We start from the raw sequence: 26,929 nt of genomic DNA, 5'->3' as shown, positions 1-26,929 counted from the left end.
GAATAGAAAGTACTTGGATAAGAGCTTTACCAGCATGGTTCCAGCAAACAGGAAAATAATTGGATAAAGGAAAAAGAGCTGAAAAAGGGGCAGGAGCTATGAGGAAGTGGTTGGGATCTGCCAGCTCTCCGAGGGGAACTTTGTGAAAGCTACAGGCTGATGCTGAGGGAGCTGGGCTCCACCAGGGCAAATTCATGCTGGTAGGCAGGGTTAAAAAAACCCAAACCCTTACCATCTGTACATATTGTAAGTAATTTGGAGAAGGCCTTTACCAAAGATGAATGTTGTCCCTCCACACATTTGCAGAAGGAGTGGGCAGAATGCAGGAGGGACAGCAGAGGAAGAAAGGAGTCCTCCCTGTTTGTTCCTCTTTCTGCTCTTCTTCCCTAAAGATCCAAAAGCTTGTGTAGATGGCAGAACCCCCATGGTCGGGTCAGGACAGTTCCCATGTCCTGATTCTTTGACCCCTACTTACCTGCTTGTGTCCTCCCTTCCACTCCTGTCTGGAGTTCCAAAGGGAGCAGAGCCTTGTATCCCTCAGGCAAAGCTCTCACCTCCCTCTGTGCTCTGTGCAGGGAATCCTGCCCTGGAGGATTTCCTGCAGCCAGCTCCCATTTCTCCTGGGCACTCCAGGTGCTGCTCTGGGCTCCTCTTCAGCCTCAATAATTCAATCATACAACGTCCAGGGCTGTATCACGCCAAGGATTAAGGGTCCTCCTTTCTCCTTAACTACAAACAAAAGATAAATGAACTGTTTAGTATAATGTGTGCAGCTTGAGAGCCTGTGTTCAACAAAGATTACTAGGAAACCTGAAATAGCTCCCTTAGCTTCAACTGGAGTTATTTTACGTCTCTGAAGGCTTAGTACAGTTGGCCTTTGGTCTGGTAATGTGTCTCCTGTGTGTTGATGTTACTGGGAAAAACTTACTGGTCCCTTCTGTTGGGAATGATTTTTGTGTGGTCAAGTTTAATAAGACATATCATATGCATATTCTTGAGGGAATTTGGCTTTAGCCTGTCAAGCTTTAATGTGTTGCTCCAGGTAAAAAGGTCAATGTGTCTGGCTTTGTAAGCAGGCCATTATAGTGGTTAAAGGAATGCTTCAATGGCAAAACTACTGGAAAATAGAGGAAAAACACAGAAAAATGTCCTTTGGGGCTGAGTTGTTCGTGCTGCCTCGTTTCTTTCTTTTTTTTTTTTTTTTCCCTTTCAGCTACTAACTGCTGACTGGGATGTTTTGCAACAAGGTAAATTAGTTTTCAAGTTTGTCCTACTCGTTTTAACTGATACGAGGATTCCTTGCAGCAGCACTCATTTCCTGTTAAAGTGAGTGAGGTGGCAAAACCTGGGTGTGTTTCACTGGGTGTTGTGCACCATAGCCAACCAGCTCTAAGGGGGCCTTTCCAAATCAGGCAGTTCTCCCTGAAAAAGGACATTTCCTTCTAACATAATTATTAAAACTTGTGCTTCCAGTAGTTGTCTTATTGTGCACAATGCTATATGGGCAGAGAAGAAGATCTGCCCTGGTGAGACTGAAACAGAGACAAGGGAAAACAGGCAGCTGGTGCCTGGAAGATGATGTTTGGGGTGTGCTAGCCCCCAGCATGCCAGGGGCTTTGTGGATGGCTTGGTGTTAGGAGGAGGAGAAAGCCCATGCTCCAGACAGGGCAGCCTCACAGCTGTAAGGAAGGAGCAGATCATAACCCTGGTTTGATTTCTGGCAAATCACCTCCTTCTTGGCTTTGGTTTCCTCCCAGCAGGACCCTCCACAGGACTGGGAAGACAAATTGATGTGTGCACTCAGTGCTTTTCCAAGTATTTAAGTAATGGAGTGTTAGGAACAATTTTATTTTTGTTTGAATCTGGTTAGTTTCTCTGAGACTAAATTACTGCATGCAGAAGCCATAAATGGGGGAATAATAGGTCCTGTCTAAGCTCCCTTAGGAGACAATGTGCCATTTTTATGCCTGAGTGGGGACATTTTTGATTCTTTAGGTCAAACCCTAGCAATTCATTGGTTTAGACCCATAGATCAGGGTGATTCAGTTGTCAATTTAAGAGCCATCTATCAGCTGCAGTCTCATAATCCCAGGGTAACTGGTCCCAGCCTCCTGCTCAAAGCAGGTCAGCCACAGGATCAGACCAGGTTGCTCATGGTGTCCAGGACGGAGGTTGCTTTGCAGCCCTGGGGCTCCCCTAAGGAGCTTCCTGCTCTCTTTTTTGTTACAGAATGAAGAGGAGGAAATCAAGCTGGAGATAAACATGCTAAAGAAGTACTCCCATCACCGGAATATTGCTACATATTATGGGGCTTTTGTAAAGAAAAGTCCTGCAGGCCAAGACGATCAGCTCTGGGTGAGTGTTCAGTGTCATTTCTGCTCATCAGATTTACAGCTCCTTCTTTAGAGTTCCAGCATGCTTGGCTTGGACTCTGTCTCAGTGAAGCTCTGAAGTCATTGTTCTGAAGAATAACATATAAAAGAGAGAAATTACTCCTCCCTAGACATCTTCCATCCCTATGATTTCCTTTGAGGATGGGCATAAAGTATATTATGATTCTTGTGACTGCTGCTGTCATTCTGATTTGTTGCTTGAACCTTTTTTTTTCCAAATTAAATTCTTTTACTGAAGTGAAAGAGATTGTCCTTTTTGCCTTCTCTTGTTCTTGTTGCTTTCCTCTCCTTTTTTCAGATGGAAAATGAAAAAAAAAAAAGAAACAGAGGAATTGACAATAAAGAAAAGAAGAATAATGAATCCTCCAATTTTTTGGCTGCAAGATTTTTGAAGCTCTGCAGTAAAATGAAAAATTTCAAATTTTAAAAAAAATTCCCATGTTTTTCAGTGCTGTTAACTCTTGCTATTCCAGTTTTGTATATACTAAAAGAAACCCCAAAAAAACTTACCTAAAACCTGCAACAGGAGAGGAGCACTAGTGAGGTTTTTTATTTATTTAGCAGCGTGTGTGATTCAGGAAATGAGATTTTAAGTCACTTGGCATCCGAGGAGGCAGCATGTAGTTTGCCATGGCTGGGCTGTGCTGGAAGTGGGTGTTTGCAGGTGTTCTCCCTGCTGGCCCTGGCAGAGCTGTGTAAAGGTGCCTGTGTGTGTTTGTCTCCTGCAGCTGGTGATGGAGTACTGCGGTGCAGGCTCTGTCACCGACTTGGTAAAGAAGACAAAAGGGAACTGTTTCAAGGAAGACTGGATTGCTTACATCTGCAGAGAGGTTCTCAGGGTGAGTCCTGCCAGCAGAGCTTCGCTGCTCATTTGCAACAAAAAGGCCTTTCCAAGCCTTTGGTTGCTAAAATAGGTCACTAATCAGCATTATTGTTTAAAGGTTGTGATCCATGGGGCTTGTGGGCTATGGTTCTTGAGTTCAGAGGAGCCCTGAGAGCTGGCATGGTGGCTGCTTGGCATCCTGTGTTTTTGTAGCTAATCCCATTTTCTGTATGAAGAACAGAAAATTTCTCTTTCCTATGGCAAATAGCCATCTTTTGAAATTCCAGACACTGGGCACCTAGAAAAGGAAATAAATTTTCTGTTTTCAGTATGTCTGCCCTCCACATCGGGAGATCTTCAGCTCAGTGCTTCAGCTGTTCATGCTTGTAAGATCTCTGTCCATAATTCCTTTACCTGCGTACACTCAGGGGTCTCTTTCCCACACTATTAGAGACAATGTTGAGAGAGCAGCATTCCAAAATCTTAGAGGTGGCCCTGCTGGGACAGTATTTCCCAAGACAAATCTTGGAGCTATATTTCATTCTATGCAGGCTGAAGGCTGCTTTTTTTTTTTTTTTTTTTCCTGGAAAGTACAGAGAATAAAACAATTCCCAAGTGTAATCTAGTGAACTAGCCTGGAAAAAAATATATGATGTTGGAGCCAGTCATTCTAAACTGAAAATCCGTTACAGAGTAACTGATCTGTCTTCCCTATAATAGAGTTTTGCATCTTTTCTAAATAATGGTAAGATAAATGTATATTCTGAGAGCTGGAATTTAGATGACATGCTGAAATAATGCTTGAATAAAGGTAAAACTTAGTTTCTAGGGCATAGGGGTTGAGAAATGTGCTCAGCAGAGAATATTGGCCTTCTTACAGGAATTTGGCACTAGCCTGAGGATTATAATCATTATATCTGGAAAGTGTGGGGAGTTCTGCAAAAGAAAAAAAAACCTTAATGGTGTGGTCAGGTTGTTCCTCATTGGTGTGGCTGTAATGTCTCTGTTAAAGCAATTGATGTTAAAACATTTGTTTTATGATCATGCAACTGAAAACTCTAACAGCATGTTGGTAAAACAAGGGATTGGATCTAATCATGCTTGTTTCAAGACAAAATGTCCCAGTTGCACATGGATTGACAGTGCTTCCTTCTGGAAAATTTACAAGCTGGGTGGAAGCTCTCTTTGAAGCCATTAATATTAGAGAGGCTAAATACTGTGAGTGAAGCATCCCTGGATTACTATAATGGATTATTTCCATGTGTTCCTTTATGTCTATGATAGTTCAACCATGGGCAATTTTGAAATGCAGGAGGAGACAGCAAAATATTTCCTGATTGAAAACAATATTTGCTGCATTCAAAAAGAGGTCTGACATGGTATTTTTAACTTTCTCTACTCCATTTACCACTGAATTTCTCATTTTGTTGAATGGAAAATTTAGGCCACTGCAACCAGCCAGCTGCTGTCTCTGGCCCTCATACAGAGCATTCTGCTTTGCTCTTTTCCCTTTTGTTTGCTTTTAGCATAGAGTCTAAGGAGTATCCCTTGATTCTGAGACAGAAGTTTAAAATATTCCTACCTCGTTCTCTTCACACTTGAGGCAGGATGCTCCACCATGGTCAAGCCTCTGGTGAAGAAGAGAATCAAACTTACAGTTGCTGTCTTCTCTCCTCCCTGAAAATGTTGCTAGTAATACCTAAAGGACTTTCCTTATGAATAAAGACTGAAAAGGGCAAAAGTGTAAAAAGGCAGCAGTGCTGTACTCAGGGCAGTGTTAAGAAGAAAGAATAAGGCAAATCTGGTTTTCTTTTAGGGCTTGGCACATCTTCATGCTCACCATGTCATCCATCGAGATATTAAAGGACAGAATGTTCTTCTCACAGAAAATGCAGAGGTAAAATTGGGTAAGTTTCCTTAAATGAGTGCTAGAAACCTGTTTGTTAAAATTTAGGATTTCCATCTTGACTTCAAAGGAACTTTCAGTAACCTAAATGCAGCATGTGTGCCAAGTATGGTTAATGCTTCTGCTTTCAAGGTGTGTGTAATGTAGAAAGAGTTGAAAATGTCAAGTGTTCTGCAAGGGTGTCCCCCAGCCTGAAGGCAATGCAGGCACACACAGAACCAGCCCAGGAAGTCACAGCACCATCAGGTCTTCACAGAGGATCCTGGCATGCAAAAGACTTCCAAAGTAAAAAAGTTGGGGGAACAAATTTTGCTAATCCATTTTTCTAAAGGAAGTAGTCTTAGAGATTTGCATAAATCTGACAATAGGTGGAATTACTCATGTGAAAGGGCTATCACTGAATAACAGGCATCTCTCAAAAAAGTTGGAGGGTTTACTCATTTCCTTTTATTACTGTGACATGTCAGTGTTGACAACTTCTGACTTTCTGAAACTAAACTCAAGTACGTATCTCTCTTGAGATGTCTTTCATGTCTTGGAAAGACATCACAGGGAAGTGTTTTAAAGGAGAAATCTCAATGGGAGCACTATTTGTGATGATCTTTACAATCCCTGTCTCTTTATCTAAAACAATTCCCTGTAGAGTTGGAAGACAACAAATAATAAACATGGCTTGTGGATGTGGGGTAGTATGTTTGGTTGGAGCAAGTAAAAATAGGTACTTTAAATTTCATTATGGTTTAATCTTGTGGCAAAAACATAGCTTCAGTGAAGTCAAGGGGAGTTTTGCTGTCTAATTAAATGAAGGCAGGATTTTTCTTGTAGTCTCTAAATCATATGTACTAATTGTCAACTGTTCCCTCTTAGAACAGGTAAGATGGGGATGTTGTGTGTTTTTATGGTCTTGTATAGTTACTTCTTACACCATTCTTCACATGGTTGACAAAACAGTTAAACCTTTTTAACTCTGGGCAAAAAAAATGAAACAGATTTACTGAGTATAATGGTTTTAAAAAAAGAAAAAAATAAGCTGTTTCCAGAGAGATTTAGCTCATGTGTCTTAAGGCAAAGAAGCTAGAGAGCCAAGAGGTTCTCAGTTCAATTCTGTTCCACCAGAATTGCTTCCATCAGAAGCACAGAGCACAGAATGATCCCAAAGGTCAGCTGCACCTTCTTCTTGGAGGTTTGCTAAGCAGCCACGTGAATTATTGCACTACAAATAATTTCAGCTTGCAGATAATTTGGAATGAGACAACATCAATGAGAAAATTACTCCCTGAGGGTAACCACAGGGCTGTCTCCTTTCAGTCCTTCTCTCTCGCCCTCCTTTGTCTCTTTGAATACCACTCCAGTGCTATCCCAGTGGATACAATTACTGTATTTTGGGGTTTTGTTCAAAGAGAAATACAATCACATAATTACTGGTTGTATGGACTCTTTTCATATGTGAACAAAGCCATTTTGCTGTACAGTCCTTAGGACAGTACCACCGTTTCCAGCTCAGAGAGAACACACGACTCACTCATTGTATGATCTAAGATGAGAATGAAGTAGTAGATTCTCCAGTTTGTTCTGAGATAGTGTGTGAACATAGAGAAGGATTTATTCCAGACACCTCAGAATGAAGTGATATGGTGGTTCTTTCCAGCTTTCACAAGTAGCTATATTAGACACATCCAGATTTTTCTTGTGTGTATTTTTCTTTCAGTCTAGTTGAAGACCTTGAGTCCTACTCAATGTAGCATTTAAATTAAGTCCAAATTATTCCATAATGTCTTGTAGAGCAGTTCCTCTTGCTGTAACCCACAAGGCAGATTTATTAAATTCTTCTGTCAAAAAGAAGGGGAAAAAAAGTCAGTTAAATCTCAGCTATTGGACAAGGCATGCTGGAGGAGCTCAGGTTTCATATATAGTGTAGGCCAAAGGTTTGATGTTCTAAACAGTATAAAAGTGACCAAGCACACGCTGTGCCATGTGGATACAACTTCTTGCTAATTTCTTTACCTCTTCTTGGCTTTTCAGTGGATTTTGGTGTAAGTGCTCAGCTGGACAGGACGATTGGGAGAAGAAACACATTTATTGGCACCCCGTATTGGATGGCACCTGAGGTCATTGCTTGTGAGGAGAACCCAGACTCTACATATGATTACAGAGTAAGTGTTAAACACTCCGTAAGGTAAGAAAACATGTGGGTTATTGCTGAAATCCTGCTCATTTGAAAAGTTAAAGCTTCCTGCCTTTTAAACCACAATAATACTAGAACTGTACAAACAGAAGTATTTGTAATATGTGGGTGGAGGCTCTTTTTAAGAGTGAAGTTTCACTGTGAGTATTTTTTTTTAATTTTTAGTACATGAAATGAACTTTCATGAACTTCTCTGCAATAAAAAAAAGTACTAAGAAGTTTGCAGGTCTGGGTAGAAAAGAAAGGAAGAGAGGATTTCCAAAGGAATACTTGAAGTAGTGTAATAGCAATATGGCAAATTACTGCACACTGTGGTAGAGCTGTTTTGCTCTGTACTCAGCTGTGAATCCTGAGTTAATTAGCAGTAATTGGCAGTATCCCTTTGCTCATTCATGAACATGTGACTGCAAGTGGTTTCCCATCCTGGAATGATTTCTGGTCAGTGTCAGGGTGGCTGAGGCACAGAATTTGCTGTATTTCAGTTTATGGTCATTACCATGCAGCATGATTTCCAGGGATGGTTCCTGGCAGGAATCTTCTGGGTGACATTGCAGTCGCTCTTTTAGTTCAGGTGCTCTCTCCATTGCCACTTTGCACCTCTCCTTCCAGCTGTGTCTTCTGAAATATTTATGAGAAAAACATGTTGCTGCTTCCATTTCCTGGTGATTCAGAGGCTGTAATTCTCCCATGCTGAGACCTGTGCTGCACTGGCCTAGGGAGGTCATGTCGTGTGTGTCAGTGATGACTAAAGAAATTTTTTTTCTATATCATATCTTCTACTGAAACTTCAAGAAGTTAATGTCTTGTCTTCATTCCCTGTCCCCAGTTATTTCCTTCTCTGAATGTGTACTTACCAGAAGATATAAAAATGTGCACCCCTAATTCTTGAGCTTTCTTTGCCTTCAGTAATAATCCTAGTTTGCCTGCTTCCAAATAGATTCTGAAGATGGTAGTTTAAAACTGATCAGCAGAGAGTTTTGGAAGCACTTTTGCAAACAATCCTCTGACTCAGAAAGGTGGCACAGAGCTGGTCTTTCCCACAGAGACTTACACCTGATAGGATGGGCTAAGTTAGCAGGAAGCTGCTCGGGAACTTCTTGCACTTCAAAAAAACTAGAACAAACAAGACAAAACTAATACAAATATATCCACATAAATGTGTTTGTATACTCAGTGAGCTTTACAAACACTGCTGTCGTCCTCCCTTACACCTGTCTGCCTCTCGTGCTTTGGAACTCCAAACCAAAATTCCTTGTAGCCTGGATGTTTCTCTCACTGTCCTCAAAACCTGCAGTACTACCCCTTGAAGACTCTTAATTTTCAGTAATTTACTTATTTACAAGTCAGGACTGTGGATCTATGGAATCCCCACCAGTTTTGTTGCTGAATCCCTCCGTGAACTTTGATGTGAACTGGCTTTCAGCTTGTGTGAAGAGTTCAGGGCAGCTGGACTGAGAGGGCTCTGTCGATAAAGTTAGATTTCGAGTGCTGGGCTAGGCATGAGCTGCTATTCATGTAATGCTTATTCCCTCTAATCTTTGAAGGTTTTTTGTCACTCTGTTTATTTTAAAGGTGAGTTTTAGAGAAGCTCTGCAAGGTGGTTTGGCCATGTGCCTCTCATTTGGCTACATTTAGATACAAAGAATAGTGAAATAATGCACATGATTAATCAAGTGGAAACGTGAAGTTTTTACAGCCACTGATGGTGGCTGCAATTTACCTTCCATGATCAAAACCTGGCCCTTGGCATCCAGGTCAGCTGGTAAAGAGAACTCCACTCTGTTAACTGAGCTGAGCATTCATTGTGGCATAAATCTGACTGCATGATGTACTCTTCTCTCATGTGCCCAAAAATGTGTGACTAGAGGCTTTGTACAGAAAAAAACAGACCCCAAGGCCTGACTATAATTCTTGTTCCATCAGTGTAGAAACTCAGCAATGACTGCTCTGAAATAAGCAGTAAAACCAAGAATTATTTTTGGCCAGAAGGAAAAGGGTGAGGCATTGCTGTGTCTTGCTGCCTCATGAAAACAGATTTAGGACATATATTTAAACAGTGCTTGCAATATTCTGTCTGGCTCTTGTTTTTTGAATGCAGAAGGTCTACATTTTGGGGCTGGCTGCTTAAATGATGGATCAGCTGTTCAGAGTTGCATGGGGAATGGGAAGCTTCTGGCTATTAGCACATTTCCTAAAAGCTCAGCAGGGAGTGGGAAGGGAGCAGAATATTTGCCACTCCAAGTGAAACAGCATGATCCAGGGGAGATCTAGGGAGGCTGTAAAAAAAAACCCAAACCCAAGAAGAAAACAAACAAGCAAAACAACCAAGCTTGGATCTGCAAGCTGCAATGTGCATTGTTTCTTTTCCTTTTCCTGCAGAGTGACCTGTGGTCTCTGGGAATCACTGCTATTGAAATGGCTGAAGGAGCTCCTCGTAAGTGATTTGGTATAAAGGTGGGGGTGTTCTGTGTTAAAACAACTCATGCTTGGCAAATGCACTGATGCACAGAATTCTGGTTCTATCTGTATCTTTAAAAATACTCTATGACTTTTTCCTCATTTGTACTCTTGCTTGCTTCTTTCTTTTAGACTCTTTCAGTCTGTATTTTGGTTCCTTGCCTTTATTTCCTGGGGAAACAAAACTTCTTTTCTTAAAGCTCTTGTTAGCATTAGTTTGTTGATTGCTGCCTGTGGATACAACTAAACAGAAGTGATTGATATGTTAGCAGAAAATACTGACAGGAGTGCCTTTGGGTTTATGTCACTAAAAAAATAATGGCAGTGGAAGAAGGTAGGCTTAAAGGTTATATTTTTACTCTGAAACTGACTTGTTTCTCACAGATTTTGGGACTAATACATAATTTACTCACATGTAATAGCTTTGATCAATGACCACACTCTCAGCCTGACAGCAGATTGCCACAGGTTCACAGCCTGCTGCCCCCACACTCCCACAGAGCCTCTTTCAGGTCACGCAGCGATCTGTGGGTGCAAGGTCCTCGTGCATTTTTGTTGGCATGGAGGGCTGGTGGCTTTGCCCAGCTCTTGCAGAGCAGATGGGATGTGTGGGGTATCTGGTCACTGCTGAGAGAACGGGAGATGAAATCCATCAAACTCTGGCCTGAGCCTGAGAGCACGTAGGCTGTTTTTAAACAACCCACTTGGCTGTTCTCCCATCAGACTTGGTTTTTAGCAGGAGCCAGCTGGAGTTCAGGAGCACTTTCTGACCCTGTGCTTTAGCCAGACTGAAGCTTAGTCCCGAGACATGAGTCCATAGGGAGTTTTCTTTGGGAGAGATTTTGTAGTTTTGCTTGCCAGTTCCTCATATATTTGATGTTTTTCCTAGTTTTGACAGGGAATTGCTGTGGATTATGTTCTGTTTACTATAGTACAACAGTGTCTGGGACCCAGAGTTAGAAACCAGACTTCTGCCCCTCATTTCCACTGTATCATGTACTATTGAACATACCAAGGAAAAAGTCAAAGCCAGAACCAAATGTGAGAATGGCAGGTGGAGACAGACAGAGAAATTAATAGAAGGTAGGGAAAGCTTTACCAGAGCCTCTCACTTCTACTGGTTCTGTAATGTTTTAAGTCCATTTCTGTTAAGAGCATCACTGCTGAACACCTAAATATTACCTGAACACCTAAATATTACAAGAAATCGGCCTCCATGTAGTTCCTATCTGTTGTCATTCAGTAGCTCTGTTTGGTGAGGGAAGACCTTTTACCCTCAACATTTCTCCCTGCCAGATAGAGCACACTCAAAATTCCATACAAAGTGCCTGGGGATGCTATTTGCTTTCTCCCAAGTTCCTTGCAGCTTCAACTTTCCACAGCAGTATCCCTGAAGAGAAGTGCAGTGAGCTGGAGAGAAGGTAGCTTCTGAATGCAGGACTGGAATCTGTGGCAGGTTGCCTGATAATGGGGATCCCATTCCCAGAGCACAGGGTGGATGAAATTTGTTCTCTGTCATTCTGCTCTGTGCCACGGTGCAGGTTGTGAGCTCTGTGCTTTGTATCATCTTTTCTTCATCCTGGGTTTTCTCTTATGCCATGAAAAGTGTGGCAAAGAGTTTGGTTAAAATGGAGCTTATCATTTATCTGAAACCAGAAGCCAGATAGAATAACTAGATAAATATTTCAATCTGAGCTTTAACTTCTGTTTATATGAAAACATGCTTTCGTATGTGGGAAAGATGAGCTTTTTTATGTCCTTCCAAAGCTAAGTATATAGAAAATATGAAGAAAGTTGTACTTGTTCTTGCCTTGCAGCCTTTCTTTTGAATCTCTTTTAGCTGGAAAGCTCTGTGTACTCAAGAGACTTGATTTATTGGTTGTGGAGTGAATTTGGTCGGCTCTTGGTGGGGTTCTGGGGCGGATGCTGTGATTTTAGAAGTGGAGGTGTTTGGAGGTGGGAATTGAGGTCACAGGGGGTACGCGTGTCCTTCCGTAATTTGTGGTTTCCTTTGCAGCCCTGTGTGACATGCATCCCATGAGAGCACTCTTCCTCATCCCAAGGAACCCGCCCCCAAAGCTGAAATCCAGAAAATGGTAAAGAGATGTGTAAAAAACTGTATTTTTCCTGTAGTGGGCTTAGGACAAGGGCTTTTAGCTCTCTTGTTCAGGAACAATGATTTTGTTAAATCATGTAGTTATCTAGGAGGTGATTCCTAAGCTATTTCTAAGAGGGCAGATATAGTTGACCTTTGGGAAGCAACACCTTTCTTTTTGAATTCTCCCTAAACTATGGCAGTTGTTTCATTTTGGTGTCTGTGGCAGAAATTGCAGGGTAAGCAAGGAAAGCTTAGATGTGCTGCTTGGGGTCAGGGCTTTATCAGAAGATTTCTTGGACATTGTGGGGCTAATGGCAGTCACCTCCCCTACAGGGAATTACTTTTTGTTTTAAATTAAATGTCTAAAGAAAATCTTCACCTTATCAAAAGGTCAAGGACATTTTTGAAAGGCTTGTGTTTGCCATATTGTAGTTTTGTTGATCAGGATGTAAATTCAAGGTAACAGCTCCTCTGAGAGGGTGGTGAGGTGGAGTTCACCTTCAGCTCTGTGCTGGTCACAGGAGTCTCACTGGTGGCAGAACTCCAATTGTCTCTCTCAGTTCCAGTGTAGAAGGAAACCTTGCAAAGTTAGTGCTCTCCACCACCCAGGGGTAGTGCTTGGTCCACAAATTGGAAAGGATTATTGGTCTTTCTCCACTGTTGTGTCTTTTTTAGGTCAAAGAAGTTCCTAAACTTTGTTGAGAGCTGCCTTGTAAAGCATTATTTGCATCGCCCGTCCACGGAGACCCTGCTGAAGCATTCCTTCATCCGCGACATGCAGAACGAGCGGCAAGTGCGCATCATGCTGAAGGACCACCTGGACAGGACAAGGAAGAAGAAAGGAGAAAAGGGTAACATGGCAAAACCAAAATGAAGGACACTTCAGAGGGTGTGTCCTCTTCAGATTTGGCAGCAGAGCACAAGGCAGATGCAGCTAAAATACTAGAACCAGGAAAACTGAGAAATTGTTGTCCTCAATAGTGGGGCCATTTTGAAGATTTCTTTGTTGAAGCCTGGGACTTTAATGGTGGTTTAGTGCTAAAGTCCTTGGAACCTTGAGTTATTGAGAGCAGCCCTGATGCTAGCAGGGAACAAGGACTCCAGGTTAAGTCTGGGTCTCTGCTTTTTTGAGCAGTGCTCCACAAGTGTTTCCTGGTCTCTCAGTTCATATTTCTGTACCAGATCAAATTGATTTACCTGTTGGATTTCCATATAATTTTGTCTTGTGAGTTCTGTAGGGGCAGCAGGACTCTTTAAGTGTTTTGCAATGGAGTGCACAAAAAAGACCTGGAGAAGTGGAGAAGACGCCCAAGGTCCAGTAAAATACAGATGTTAGAATGAATCCCTCCCTTGACAGTGTGTATGAAGTAAAAGAGAATTCAGATTGTTCCAAATGCCAGCCTTACCCTTCTGAGGAAAAGCTGCAAGAAGCAGTGCAGGAATTGGGGTGCAAAGGGGACAGAGACGCGTGGCCTATAGATCAACGACCCTTCCCTCTCTCCCCTTTTCCCCTTCTGCATGTTTTATACTGCCAGAAGCACTGTGAGGATCAAGGACTGTGAGAGCAAACTTGGAAAGCACTATGGTGTTGGAAGGTGTCTTATAAATCCTCTGATTTGACAACAGGAATATTTGCACCTAAAATGAAATTGCTGTTGCAACGTAAATTTACTGACTCCAGTAGTAGTTGCAAATTCTGCCACCTCTTTCAGCTATGAATCTCAAAGCACACTGAAATGGAAAGATAGTGAGTTGGAATTTCTCACAAATGCCCTTGAGAGGAGTGGAGGAGTGCAAAGATGTCACTTCTTCATAAATAGTTATATTTTGTCCTAAAAATGCTATTTTTAATCAAAACTCCTCTGAAAAGGAGAATAGTGTGGAATTGCCAGACTACACACTTCAAAATAGTAACTTTTAAAAAAATGAAGTCCCAATTTAGCATGTAATACAGCCAACAGTTGGGTAGGACCAGTTTGAAATTATCCTGTAAAAACTGCATTCAAGTGTCTTGAAGAGGACTTTATGGGTTAGCTTTTAAAACATTGTGCTAAAGCTATTATTAGTTTTTGTTACCTTTTTTTGCTTACTTTATTATTCCCTTTGATACAAAAGGAAACCTGGATTTACTGGTGGCCTCAGCATAGCCATGACAGGTACAGAGCAGCAGAGCAGGGCAGTGCAGGCTTTTATGTCCTATCTGAATGTCTCTTTGAAGAACCCCTCTGCTTGTGGTGCTGTGGGGGTTGGGTTTCTCTGTGGGTTTAGCCTAATTTGTTTCAGATTATGGAAGTAGGTTAGTTTTGCAAAACCAATACAGTCAGTCACAGGAAAAGGTGGGTGTGAGTAAAGGGGCTGCCCTGAATCGTTATCTGAACTAGATTTTGGATTATGTACATGGATATTTTGCCTCCCCTCAGCCTCCTACTACAACATGTGGCTTTTAAATTCCAATTCCTCCTTAGCCTGTAGTTCAGGATGAATGCTCAGAAATAAAGTTCAAGATCATATCTTAAATAACAGCATCCTCCTCTGGCGTTTGTTTATTCTCTTTTTTAGAAGAAACGGACTATGATTACAGTGGAAGTGAGGAGGAAGATGATGAGCTGAATGAAGATGAAGGAGAACCAAGGTTAATTTTATTACTGAAATAGAAAAATTGACTGCCCAAGCTGTTCTCAGTGAAGGCAGCTCTTCTCAGCCAGAACAGCTTTCTTAACTTGCTCTGAATCCCTAATCTCCTGGGTCCCCTTTGGTGGCTTTAACTGTTTTGTAGCTTTCAGACATAACTGCAGAGTATAAAATGTCTGTAATACGCTGCTGCTTTAGTTTCCTTGCAGTAGGGGGGAAGCTGTCTAATGAAGGACCCAATAATCAGCTTCAGGCTGGTTTGTAGCACACCAAGTGTGGTTGCAGAGTCAACTGCCAGAGACAGATCATGATTTGATAACATAGGGCAACAAACAGTCCCAAAGCACCTTGTTTTCTCTCTTTAATGATATGTTTTATCATGTAGAAACCTTTTGTTTCAGCTCCATAGTTAATCTCCCGGGGGAGTCAACGCTCCGCCGTGAATTTCTGAGGCTGCAGCAGGAGAACAAAAACCGTTCGGACCCTCACCAGCAGCAGCAGCAGCTGAAGGACCAGGAGAAATACAAGAAGCAGCTGCTGGCAGAGCGGCAGAAGCGCATCGAGCAGCAGAAGGAGCAGAGGAGGAGGCTGGAGGATGTAGGGGGCTAGCTTGTGTTGTCATTCCATGTCTCATCACAAATGAAAAACGTGCCTGTAGGGAGTAGGTTTTGCAAGGCAAGAGGGCTGTGTTAAATTGTCAGCTCAACCTGGATCGTAGCCTTGAGAGACCTGTGACACGTTTGAACACAGTGGTTTTAGATGGGCTCTGTCCTTTCCCTGCTGATAACCTGCCCTGAACTCTGTGAGTAGAAGACAAAGGGCATTTTGCTTCAGTAGGTTTGGTGGTGGTAGTCCTGGCAGATGGGGGTGAGAGGTCCCCATTTCTTCCTCATATATGTTTCCCATTTTGCAATCTGTTGGCCTGGTCCAGAGTCTTGGTCCTGCTTTTGTTTAAGATATTAAAGGACAGCTGGTTGCCTTTTCAGTTGCCTGACACTGTTTTAGAGGCAGAGCTAAATCATAAAATCACAGAACCATTAAGGTTGGAAAAGACCTCTAGGATCCTGTCCAACTACTAACCCAACCCTGACATGTCCACCAGTATATCTTGGTCTTAAGTGCCACATCCACATACTTTCTTTAACACTTGCAGGAGAAGTGGTTCCATCTCTTCTTTGGACAGTCTGTTCCAATGCTTGACCAGCCTTCCAGCAAACAAATTTTTCCTAATATCCAATTTAAACCTCCCATGGCACCATGGGAGTTGTGCAGAGCAGCAAGGTCCCCCCTGAGCCTCCTTTTCTCCAGGCTGAGCACCCCCAGCTCCCTCAGCTGTTCCTCATCAAACCTGTGCTCCAAAGTCCTCCACAGCTCTGTTGCTTCTTTCTGGACACACTCCAGCCCCTCAATGTCTCTTTTGCAGTGGCACAACACAAAAATCACCAACTTGTCTCTTCTCTTGAGTATCTGACAAAACTCGAGCGTTGTGTGAACACTTCAGAGCTGACATCTATGAAGCACAGTGCTGCTCCAGCAAAATGGAGCACTCTGAAAAGAAAAACCCTTCCTTCTTGAAATGTTAGGAAGACATTCGTCATTAGATTGGTGCCAGCTCTCGGGGAGATCTCACATGCCTCACAAATTACAGATCTCTGCCCTGGGCTGTCAAAGGGCAGAGGTTTCAATTCAGGTTTGGCAGCCACTGTGGTGGTAGCTTGTCCCTGCCCACTTTTGCTCTGTGGTGTGTCAGGTGTCCCTGATTTAGTGTCTGCAGAGCAGGAAATGGACCTTGTGATTTATGAGCACTGGCATCAGTAATTGGTGGGTACTAAAGTAAAGTAAAATAAGCAATGTTGTTCCCTGGCTTTCTTCCAGCACCAGAGGCGAGAGCAGGAGCTACGAAGGCAGCAGGAGTGTGAGCAGAGGTGGCCAGAGGTGCAAGTCAGTCAGAGGAAAGAGGAAAGGGGTAAAGAAGACAAAAGGGCTGTGGAAGATGAATACTTCATAGTAGATGGACAAAGGAAATTAGAAAAGAAGCAGGTATGAAGAGGGTGTTCACTGACAACAGTTTGCAGCTCCCTGTTCTGTATCTGATGTCTTTCTGAGCTCCCTGAGGTGTTCCCATCCTCTGAGTCATGGACCAAGGAGGGACTTCATTAAACATTTAATGCCTCTTGTTCTCAGATTTAGCCTGCCTTTGAGTTAACTTAGATGTTACTGAGTCACTGTCCTTATCTACAGCAGGGACACTGCCTTTCCCACTTTTGTCCCTGCTGTTGTTCCTCTGTGCTGAATTGCTCTGATTGAAATTCCTTTACCCTGAAAGCTTCCAGCCTCAGCTAAACCTAAGCTTAAATCTCCAATCCCTATTTTGCATTCATGTTGTAACCAAGACTATTTCTTTTTCACAAAAACGGTGGAGCAGAGGTTAATTTTAATGCTGAACTGTCATTATCAAGTCTGTCACCTTGACCACAATGGTTTTCAGCTGCAAATTGATTTGTAATCAAACAGAAGCATGCAGTGTTTGATTAAAGACCTCTGGCTTTAATAGAAGTAAAAAGAACAAATACGATTTTCTGACCTGCTGTCTAGAAAGCCAGACAGTGTTTGGTGCCACTCTATTCTTCCTGTTGCTGGGGGTTCTGACTCTTCTGTCAGCCCTGCTGGAATTGTGGTCGCTTTGTTCTTTGAAAAGCCACTATTTCCAGCAGGCAACTTGGTTGTCCTCCAAGGCATCATTGTCTCTGAGGTTCATCACTCTCTGCTTTCAGAAGATGGAGGATGTGCAGCACAACAGGAAGATGCACAGAACTCTCCCCAAAGATCAGACACAGCTGCTGTCTCTCCAGCATGACCACAAGCAGAAGAAGGAACTTTCCAAGAGTCCAAATGCAGGAGTGCATCCTCCATCAAGCAGCACAAGCAAAGAGGTACTGTCTTGGCCAGGGCAGCATTTTGGTGCTAATGTAGTTGATGCAGTTGATGTAAGAATGTTGAAGCAGAAAGCAGAGATCTTTAAACCTACATCTGGAGCTTGACCTGTCTTTCTGCACACTTATGCTACAGTCTTCAGTTTCCATTAATATTCAGAGGATAAGGGAGAGGAAGAATTGTTCTGTCACTTCTGTTTGAGTTGAGAGAAGGGTTTGATTGGTGCGTGGAGAAACAAGGTTCTTCTGGTCAATAGGTGTCATTCCCTTGTCTTTCAAAGAGGAGTGAAATAAGGTAATACCACCTGAGGTTTAATAGAGGTCTTTGCCTGATGTTAGGGTTCACAGAATTGACCCAGGCACAGGACAGCATCTTGCCTTCTGAGTACAGATCTCTGTGCCCCAGCAAGGAGGCTGTGATGCCTTTTCTTGTTTTTTATGTCCCAGGATAAGGTTTGATGGATCAGGGATAGCCACATACAGTCAGCCTGTACTGCAATCCATTTTCCTCCTTTGCTAACTCTGTCACTATTTCTACCAACTAACTCATTTTGGTCACTGTCATCATGTCATGAAAAGCTCTGGGACCATATCCATGTCATCTCCTCATTCCTAGAATGCTTTTTTATATAATCCCAACTGGTTAACCCAGTTCTGCAGCTGGTGTGTGATTTTTTGTGTCACTAAAGTCTGGGTCAAAAATCTCAGCAGCTCACAGGTGCCTCCTCAGTAGAAGAGTGGATGTGATGTTCTCTTGAGTCATGGCAAAGTATCTTCCCAAAATGCCCAAACAGAGGAATGAGGAGAGCTCATGCACATGTAAATAGGAGAAATGCAGTACAGCTTCTTAACACCTTGCTGCTGTCATCATCTTGTGTGTGTGTGCTACAACTATTCCCTGAGCAGAAATGTCCTGTATTGATAAACAGTTAAATGTAACTGCCAGGATTGGTGAAATGATGAATTTTAGTAACTGAATAGTCTGCAAACAGCCAAGCAGCAACATGAAGTTAGGAAAACAAAAGATATTAAGCTTCTTGTTAGAGGAGCAGTTTGTGAAAACGAGAGTAATTCTGTTTGAAGTACAACCTAACTGTCAAAACCACAAATGCTCTGGTTCTAGAGGCTTGATTGTAATGACTGATTAAGCAAATTGTTACTGAAATTCGAATGAACTGTTCTGGTATTTGTTTGATGATGGAGGGCTGGGTCTTATTCCAGCAAAGGAGCAAACTGAATGTGGACAGAGAAGTAAGCTGCTTTTTCTAAATACACAACATCAAAGTCAATAGAAAAGCTTTGCCTTTTCTAGGCCTTTAATGGGTGAAAATGCAACTCTGATGATTAATTTATTTTCTACTTTACTGTAGTAAGACAAAAAAACCCCAGTAAAATACTGTCTTAGATACTCATCTCTGGTTTTGGCATGTGTTTTGTAAATGACTTCTTGATAGCAAAATGAACTATGTTACAGAATTTAGTGTGCAATCACTGTTAACTTTAATTTAGTGGTGAAATACGATATAATTAGTTGCAAATTAGTTGCAGATTGGTTGCTTCTTAGGTTCACAGCATGAGGCTTTTTGTCACTATGGCTACAAAAATATATTGTAGTTTTAAGGATATTGTACAATATTATTTACTTAATCTCAGAACTTCTTGGAACTCACAGATCCTTCCATTAAATTGACAATTGGTGGTACAGGGTTGCCTTTTTTGATTGAGACTTCTTTGTCAGCAGTCCTAACTATTTGCAGTGATCTAAAAATGCTTTAAAGTTGTAACTGTTTTTAACAGGGATAAGTAAGTGATTTTGCTCTTGTTGATACTGATCTTTTCCAGTTCATTAGTCAGAGAGATGTTAGTTCCTGTGTTGAGAGAGACCTGCATGGGGACAGTGGTAGCCTACTCAGGAGTGAGTTTGTTTGTACTTCTTAGGGCTCCCATTTCTAGGACCAATCATCAATACACAGAAGTGCTCGAGAATTATTGTTTCATTGAGACATTAAAAACACACAAAAAATCCTAAACACCTCCAAAACCTCAAGTTTAACATTTGATGGTGCAGAACCCTCTCTTAGGAGTTCCTTGTCTTTGCCATTTGCTTATCCTGTCCCCAGCAGGTCAGGACAATTTTCCCCTGCAGACCCGTGCCAGATGTGAGCTCACTCTGTATCTGATCCCACCAGCACCAGAGTGAAGGAGCTGGGAGGCAGACTCCAGGCTAGCTCAGTGCCTGGGTGGGGTTGGCATCAGTTCTGGAAGCCCAAAGTGTCACCTGCATGAGTTTGTATCGGGACCATAATGCCTTTCATGCCAGTGCTGGGCACAGAGCTGAGGGTTGAATTCTCATCTCTGGCTTTCACATTTTCTTCCTTGCTTATGGCAAAATTTGCCTTTCATTATTATGAGTTGCAGGTAATGAAAATGTAGCCTCAAGAGCGTGTTCACTGGAGCTAGAATTTCATGGTGTTTGGCTATAGTTTCTGGTTTCTTGTTTTAGTAGGGGTGGTTTTTTTTAGGTTTTGGTCTTCTTTTTTTCCACAAAGTGGAATAATTTTCCATGCCCTCAGCAGTTTCTAGGCTGTGCTAAGAATATGCTTACCTTTCTGATACAGGCACAAACATCCAGATATAGTGAGAGATACTGTTAAGAATGCCCACCCTGACACAGATAACAGGGTATTTTTATGGCATTAATATCTAGTTTACTGTGAAGAGCTGTTTCCAGGCTGCTGAATCAGAGGATATGCTAAAGATTTATGTTAGAGAATGGGAATTAGTCATGTTGAACAGAACTGAAAAGTGTAGTGGGGTCAAAACCACAGGCTAAAGACTTTTGTGATGAGCAATGCCCTCAGGAAATTTATTCCTTCTAGATCATGTTCCTCAGTCTTTCTCACAATACAAATAACATACCAAAAGAGTGTTTAAGTATTTTAAGGTAGAAAGCAACATTCAGTAATGTCAATGCTGTGGAAGGGAGTAATTAATGCACAGCAAAACAGGCTGCATGTTGTCAAAGATAAGTAAGTATAAACAGATGATTCCTCCCAGCTGAAATCCCAGCCTGCAGCCAAGGGAGTGGCCTAGAATAAAGTAGATGGAAACCCAGGCCCTTCTCTTTGCTGCAGCTTGGAAACTTGATTGGGAAGGAAGGGTGGCAAACGAAGAGAAAACAGTGGTTTGTGCTGTGCTAGGGCTGTCCTCCTTGGAGGGAAGGTCCATCAGAGGTGGTGTGCTCCGTGCTGCTGTGGGACAGCATCCAGCCCACAAACCTGGGGCTCTCTGTGCAATGTGCTGTGCTTTTGTCCTTCCCAGGCCGAGGACCGAGCAAAGAAGAGTGACAGCATCCAGCCCTGCCTGTGGCCGGCGGCGCTGGGACACGAGGCCACCCCGCCGGCCAGGATGGGATCCGGGAGCAGCTCCAGCCCCTGCACCCCCGCGCCCCAGAGAGCCCTGCTCGTGCAGGTACTGCACCCCCGGGAGGAGTCCAGGGCTGGTTCCAGCAGCACAGCCCAGCAGAAACACCATTCCCTGCTGGCACAGAGGTCCTGTGCCAACCAGCTCTGAGGTTTTGCGGTGCCGCCTCTGCTGCTGAGTTCTGTGTGCAATTATACTCGAGCACTGCAGATCAGGGTTAGATAAGAGTTATTTTTTATGTTTGATTGTTTGATTGTATGATCCTAAATGTTTCTTAAACTCGTTGATTTGGCTTGGCATGAGCTTCAGGTGAACATCCTGCATGAAATGCCACAGTCGTAGGATGGTTTGGGTCAGAAGGGACCTCTAAGAGTCAACTTAGCCCAACCTCCCTGCCATGAGCAGGGACATTTTCAACTAGATCAGGGTGCTCAGAGCCCCATCCAGCCTGGTTTTGAGTGTTTCCAGAAATGGGGCATGTGCAGCCTCTCTGTGCAACCTTCTCTGGTGTTGTACCACCCTCATCATAAGAATTTCTTTCCTTACTTTCCTAAAGTTCAGGGTTCTGATTTTACCCTTTGCCTAAGCCATATCCCTCAGGACTATGACCTCCACCAGTGTGTGATCACTGCAGCCCCAGCTGCCTCCAGCCTTGAATTCACTGGTTAGCTCCCTGTGCTGGTAACCCTCAGGACCAGTATTGCATCCCCCCTGGCAGGGCTGCCTATCACCTGGCTGGAAAAGTTATCCTCTGTGCATTCCAGGACTGCTGGATTGCCTTCAGCTCACCGTGATGCTTTCCCAGCAGATACCAGAGTAGCTGAAATTCCCCAGCAGGAGGATTTGGGGAAGCAGCTCTCTCCTATCTTGCTTTGGTTTGTGACCTGGAGCGAGTCTCAGAGTCTGAGAGTCTGGGAGGTGGATAATGGCTGGCTCTTAGTGTCTCTGAGTCAAAACCTCCCTGTGCCATTCCTCTTCAGGTTGCTTTGCTGTTTGGTGATGATGGAAAAATCACCAGAAGCAGATGTTGTGAGGAGAAAGGCCTCATTTCACCTGTTAGCTTTTACCTGGAAAAATATTTATGTTTGTCTTCTCACATCCTTTTTTTCCAGGGCCTGTTTGTTGTTTCAAGTCACGAGTATTGTAAGTGGGCTGAGTTGATGGCCTGGCTTGCAGCATCAAATCACTGGAGAGCTATTGCAAGGTCTACAAGAAGGACATTTGTATCTTAGCCTTGGGCAGAGGCTGGCAGCTTCCCTGAGGCAAATATTTCAGCCCTGTAATAGCAGTGGGAGCATCCATAGTTTATTGCAGGGCATTTGGGATTCTGCAGGAGTACAGTGGCTGTACAGGGGACAGTCTTGCCCTGCTTGGGAGCCACTCCTGGGATGAGAGGCTGCTTCACCTGGGACAAGTGATCATTCCTCTGCACCCTGTCAGTGCTTTCCCATTTTGTAGCATCTCTCTGAGCTGCTGAGGGAAGTGGTGAGGAATAAAGCAGTATTTACCAACTTCTTTCATGTTTCTTGATGGAGTCTTACACTACGAAAAATGTATGCTGTTTAGAGTGATGGTGTTACTTAAGGATAATAGCAGCAAGTGATGCACAGTGGTTGCCATGTGATTTCAGTCTCTGCTGGGAGGTGCCCTGGTACCCCTCACAAGGCTCCAGCTGACAGTGCATGTGGACAGGGAGAAGCCAATCTGTGCTGCTGCCTGCTGTGTTCACATGGACTCCACATGAACTTCAGTGGGTAATTTATAAATCCCCTGAAGAGTTATTTTTCCCTTTGCTGGTTGGGAGCAGCTGTTGCTGCTAATGGCAGCATGTTTGGACACGCTGCCTGCATTAACTGGATGAGGTGTTTAGGCAATACAAGTGATGGGTCAGGTAGTCACCTAGAGATTAAAAGACACAAATATACTTGTGAAATTCATTGTGTGGGTGCCTAGTTGATTTAAAATAAAAGTGAACTGTGGAGTTGAAATGCAAGCTGAATTCATCACAGATGCTGCACTGAAGAACTTCTAGCCAGGTTTGTCATAGAGGGATCATCTGCCAGCACTGCTTTGCTCAGACAAAAATTACTTTTTATTTTCAACAGTCATATTCAGAGAAATCTTGTGGCACATCCTCGATGCCCAGATCCCTCTCAAAATTATTTCACTGAAAAACTTCACACAGCTCCTGAGGTGAAAGGAGAATGATTTCTCAGTGCCTTACATCCTACCTGTCTGCTGAGGGAAATTGAGATTCAGATTATACCAATTCCACCTGCTTTGTACCACGTTTGTGTTTGCTGCAGTATACATAGCAGATCTGGCTCTCTGGTTGTGGTGGTATGAGATGAGCTGTTTTGGACTGCTTTCAGAATTTCACAGAGGCTTCTTGAACAAAGTCACTGAGTCTGATCTTCTGCCCAGCTTCTGCTGCCTGACTAGTGGAAAAATTTAGCTCACATCTGAAATTAACTCAATTTTTAATTAACTCCTATGGTTTTCCTATATGATTTGCTAGGTAGATATTCTCTGTTGTGTGAAGCGATGTGACTGAATCAGAACAAGAAGTCTTAACAATATTACAAGAGCTAGCTGTGTGTAAAGCCATGGACTACCCTAATATCCCAGAGCACATTTGCTCAAAAGTTTAAGAAATTCCTTTTCCTTATGCCGTTTCCTAAAAACACTTGCACTTACTCTATCTCCTTTATGTAGATTCAGTTCAAATTAGTCACTTGGGCATCTTCCAAAAAGCAATGCAGCTTGTCTTTTCAAAACTTCTTGCTTCTAAATGGTTTTAAACTAACTCTAGTAATGAGTCTTTTGTGCTGTATCACCTTATGTTATCATTTTGTGAATCAAAGTGTTCTTTTCCCTAGCTCAGTTTCATGTCCCTTTATGGTTTGAGGACACAAAGCAGGTAACACTTTCTCTACCAATGCTTTCTGTGCATGAGGACAGCTGCTGTTATTTAGATATTACTTACAAGAAAAACAATTTAAGGTTCAAATCTCAATAGTTTAGAATCTTGATTAGGTGGAGAGGTTTAAATTATTTTCCCTATGCAAACCTAAGGAGAATATCAAAAACTGATTTTGGGGGTTATTTGAAATGGTTTTGGCTTGCTTGTGGAAGCAGGTGTCTGTTCCTGGTTTTACACTGAACTGGTGGTACTGGGCAGAGTTTGGATTCACTCAGTCACTTATAGCATGACTCAGCAAAGCTTATCCATGCTTTTAAACACAAATAGTTTTTTCTGGGAATCAGCAAGACTCAAAGGCTGGAATTTAAAAAGAAATATATGTATCTTGTTGAAAAAGTGGCAAGGAAATCTTCCTATATTCTGATAATAATACACCTGCTACAAAACCTGTTTCTGTACCCACAATGGATCTCTTCAGGTGAGCACTTTGCTGCTCAAATAATTCTGGTTAACTAAAAACTGTTATTAGAGACAATCTTGTTGGACAAAAAGGTATTTTGAAAGTACATAGATTATGTTACAACTGCTGAAAAAGCTGTTTTCTGTAAAGAGAGTCAGCAAAACATATTGTCCCTAAAAGACAGGAAAAGCACCTGAATAACTAAGTGAACTTCTCAGGACTGGTTTTGGCAGTTGACTTTGTCGTACAAATCTGTGAGGTTGCAATGAGACATCTTTGACATCTTTTATCTAGTTTTAGAATTACTGCCTATATTACTGTCAATATTTAATTGACATTGAACATTTTTCCCATGAAACTTAGTCTTGTACAGTTATAGAGAGTTCATAATCCTATTATCTTCTTGAAAGCTGTGTGAAGTTCTAGTTACTGTGGTTTACTTTTTAGGATGGAGAAACTCAATAATTTTGTAGACTTACCTGATAAATCAATAAAATTCTTGTCTGAGTCATTCTTTAGGGAAAGTGTACTGTAAGTGCCTCTTGTCCAGCTGTAATTTAGTTGGGACACAGGAGTTTGAACTCTGACTCAGAAAAAAATTGCAAACTTGATTCTTAGGGCTTGAAGGGTTGGAGGTGCTGCTCTTGCCACATGTTTGAGGAAGAGGCACCTCGCAGAGAGCCCTGGCCTAGCATTGCATGGGAGCTTAGAGAGGTGAAGCACAGAGTGGTACACAGAGTGTAATATCCAGCTGGTTCCAGCATAGCAGAATCTGCCCTGCAGACAGGCCCAGCTCAGACAGGGTTCCTGTGTGTTCTGTCTTGGTCTTGTCTCCAAGAGGATTTCTCATTTCAGGGAGGCAGTACTCTCAGCTGACACATTTAACTCTGAGTTTCTTCCTCTTTGGCAGACCCTGGGATAGCAGATCACCAGAGGATAGATTTCTTCGTTTACATACAGAAAGAATCAGATATTTTAGCTTGAGTTTTGTACTGCTTACTTCTTGTTCTCTTAGAGTGAAGACTTTGTAAGGGTTACTTGATTGCTTCCCCTTGCAGATTGGGGTTTTTGCTATTGCTTCAATTGGACATCTTTAGGGCTGTTTTAAACCAGGTGGCTGCATTGGGATGAACTGGACTTGACCACCAATGAGGATGTAATTTGAGCATAATTTTATTCTTTCTTACTGCATTTCCAAGTTTGATCTTTCTTTTTTTCAAGTAATTGAAATATAATGAAGGTCCCCTCATTATAACTGGAGCACTTAAAGGTGCTTGCAGCTCACAGTTTGCCTCCAGTGACTGTGGGTTGGTGGTGGTCATGCAAGGAACACTTGGATGTCAACATCTAAGTTAAGGGAGGTGGGTTCCCACAGTGGTTAGACTATGGAAATTCTACAGTGGAAGCATTGTCCAGGTTTGAATGAATGTAGTGACTCCACAGTGTTTTTTGCATAGTCCAGGTAGTTAGTTCCCTGTGCATTGCCAGTGACCTGTTTGCTTCTCCATAGATTTAAGAAAGGGTTGTGTGTGTATATATGTGTGTACATATATATACACACACATAGAAAATAGATTTTTTTTGCTATTTCTTTTTGTTGTACCCTTCACCTTGGGATATTTGTGCCTAAATGCTAACTTGCTGGAAATGAGTAGCTCACTGCACAGTGAAGAAAGTGAGTAAGGCTCTATCCAGGCACAATATTCCTGCTACACTTAGTAAATATTTAATCTCCCAAGTAGAACCATTGATCTCTGTTGAGACTGCAGTCTGCTAGGTAGGCAGGGAAGTGCAATTCACCATGTGTTTTGTTTGCTTCAAGTGTGAGAATTTCCGGGCTAGTAAGGACGTGTATCACAGCAGCTCCCTGTCAGACATGGTGTCAGCACCGCTCAGCCCCGGGCAGGACGACGTGTTCTGGAGCACGAGCCACAGCAAAGAGCAGCCCCCAAAGGTGGGTAAAACTCGGGGAGTTTGGCTCTCTTTGGGGGTTGATTGCACTGCACTGTGTCATATCCACCCTCTGCACTTCATGAAACTCTGAAAATCACGTTGCTTGTATGTGAACTGGGTGACACTAATCTAGAAAGAGAGATGCAAATTTACAGGGAGTTTGGTGGTGTGGGTTTATGTGTACGTGTATGTCGTGGTTTGACACTGGCCAAATGCCAGGCATCCACAAAAGCTGTTCACTCACCTTCTTTTCCTCTCAGCTGGGCAGAGGAGAGGGAAGAAAATTAACAAAGAGCTTATGAGTTGAGATGAGGACTGGGAGAAGACATTCTATGGGCAAAACAGGTTCAAGTTTACAGGTATAAAGTAAATTTATTATTAACAGAGTCAGAGGGGGATAATGAAAAGTAAAATAAGCCTTTAAAACACCTTTTTTCCCTTCAGCCCCTCCCTCCTTCCCACCAACAGTGCAGGGAGAGAGGGCAGAGGAGTTTTGGTCACTTGTGACCTGAGATGATCTTCAGTTTGCTCAGGAAGAGGAGTCTTTCCTCTGCTGTGCCGTGGGGTCCCTCCCACGGGCAGTCTTCCCAAAACTGTCGTGGCATGGGTCACCCCTCCACGGGGTGCTGTCCTCTAAGGACAGGCTGCTCTCGTTTGGAAGCAAGGGCTCTCTGTCTCTGGCAGCAGGGGCCCTCTCTCTCCATTCGGGTCTCTCACGGGCTCACAGCTTTCTCTGGCATCCTC

At 42.8% G+C, this 26,929-nt stretch overlaps 1 protein-coding gene across 3 annotated transcripts in view; it reads left to right on the top strand.

Annotated features, from left to right (window-relative positions):
* Positions 1–26,929, top strand: part of NRK (Nik related kinase) — a 90,871-nt gene that overhangs the window by 33,365 nt on the left and 30,577 nt on the right. For 2 of the 3 annotated variants that reach the window (XM_031504785.3, XM_085571053.1), the window contains exons 4-16: positions 2,230–2,355; positions 3,122–3,232; positions 5,033–5,123; positions 7,145–7,275; positions 9,687–9,741; positions 11,782–11,860; positions 12,538–12,713; positions 14,422–14,494; positions 14,895–15,090; positions 16,369–16,533; positions 17,268–17,426; positions 20,748–20,897; positions 26,055–26,186. In XM_031504785.3, the coding sequence (XP_031360645.3) occupies positions 2,230–2,355; positions 3,122–3,232; positions 5,033–5,123; positions 7,145–7,275; positions 9,687–9,741; positions 11,782–11,860; positions 12,538–12,713; positions 14,422–14,494; positions 14,895–15,090; positions 16,369–16,533; positions 17,268–17,426; positions 20,748–20,897; positions 26,055–26,186 (1,644 nt within the window). The remainder of the gene's footprint in view (positions 1–2,229; positions 2,356–3,121; positions 3,233–5,032; positions 5,124–7,144; positions 7,276–9,686; positions 9,742–11,781; positions 11,861–12,537; positions 12,714–14,421; positions 14,495–14,894; positions 15,091–16,368; positions 16,534–17,267; positions 17,427–20,747; positions 20,898–26,054; positions 26,187–26,929) is intronic. The other variant, XM_077786512.2, reaches the window with a different exon arrangement.

This window comes from Lonchura striata, chromosome 4A (genome assembly GCF_050655825.1).
Source record: "Lonchura striata isolate lonStrDom1 chromosome 4A, ASM5065582v1, whole genome shotgun sequence".
NCBI classification, from domain to species: Eukaryota; Metazoa; Chordata; class Aves; order Passeriformes; family Estrildidae; genus Lonchura; species Lonchura striata.
Note: the sequence above shows the minus strand (reverse complement) of the source record. Positions and strands in the feature narration are given on the sequence as shown.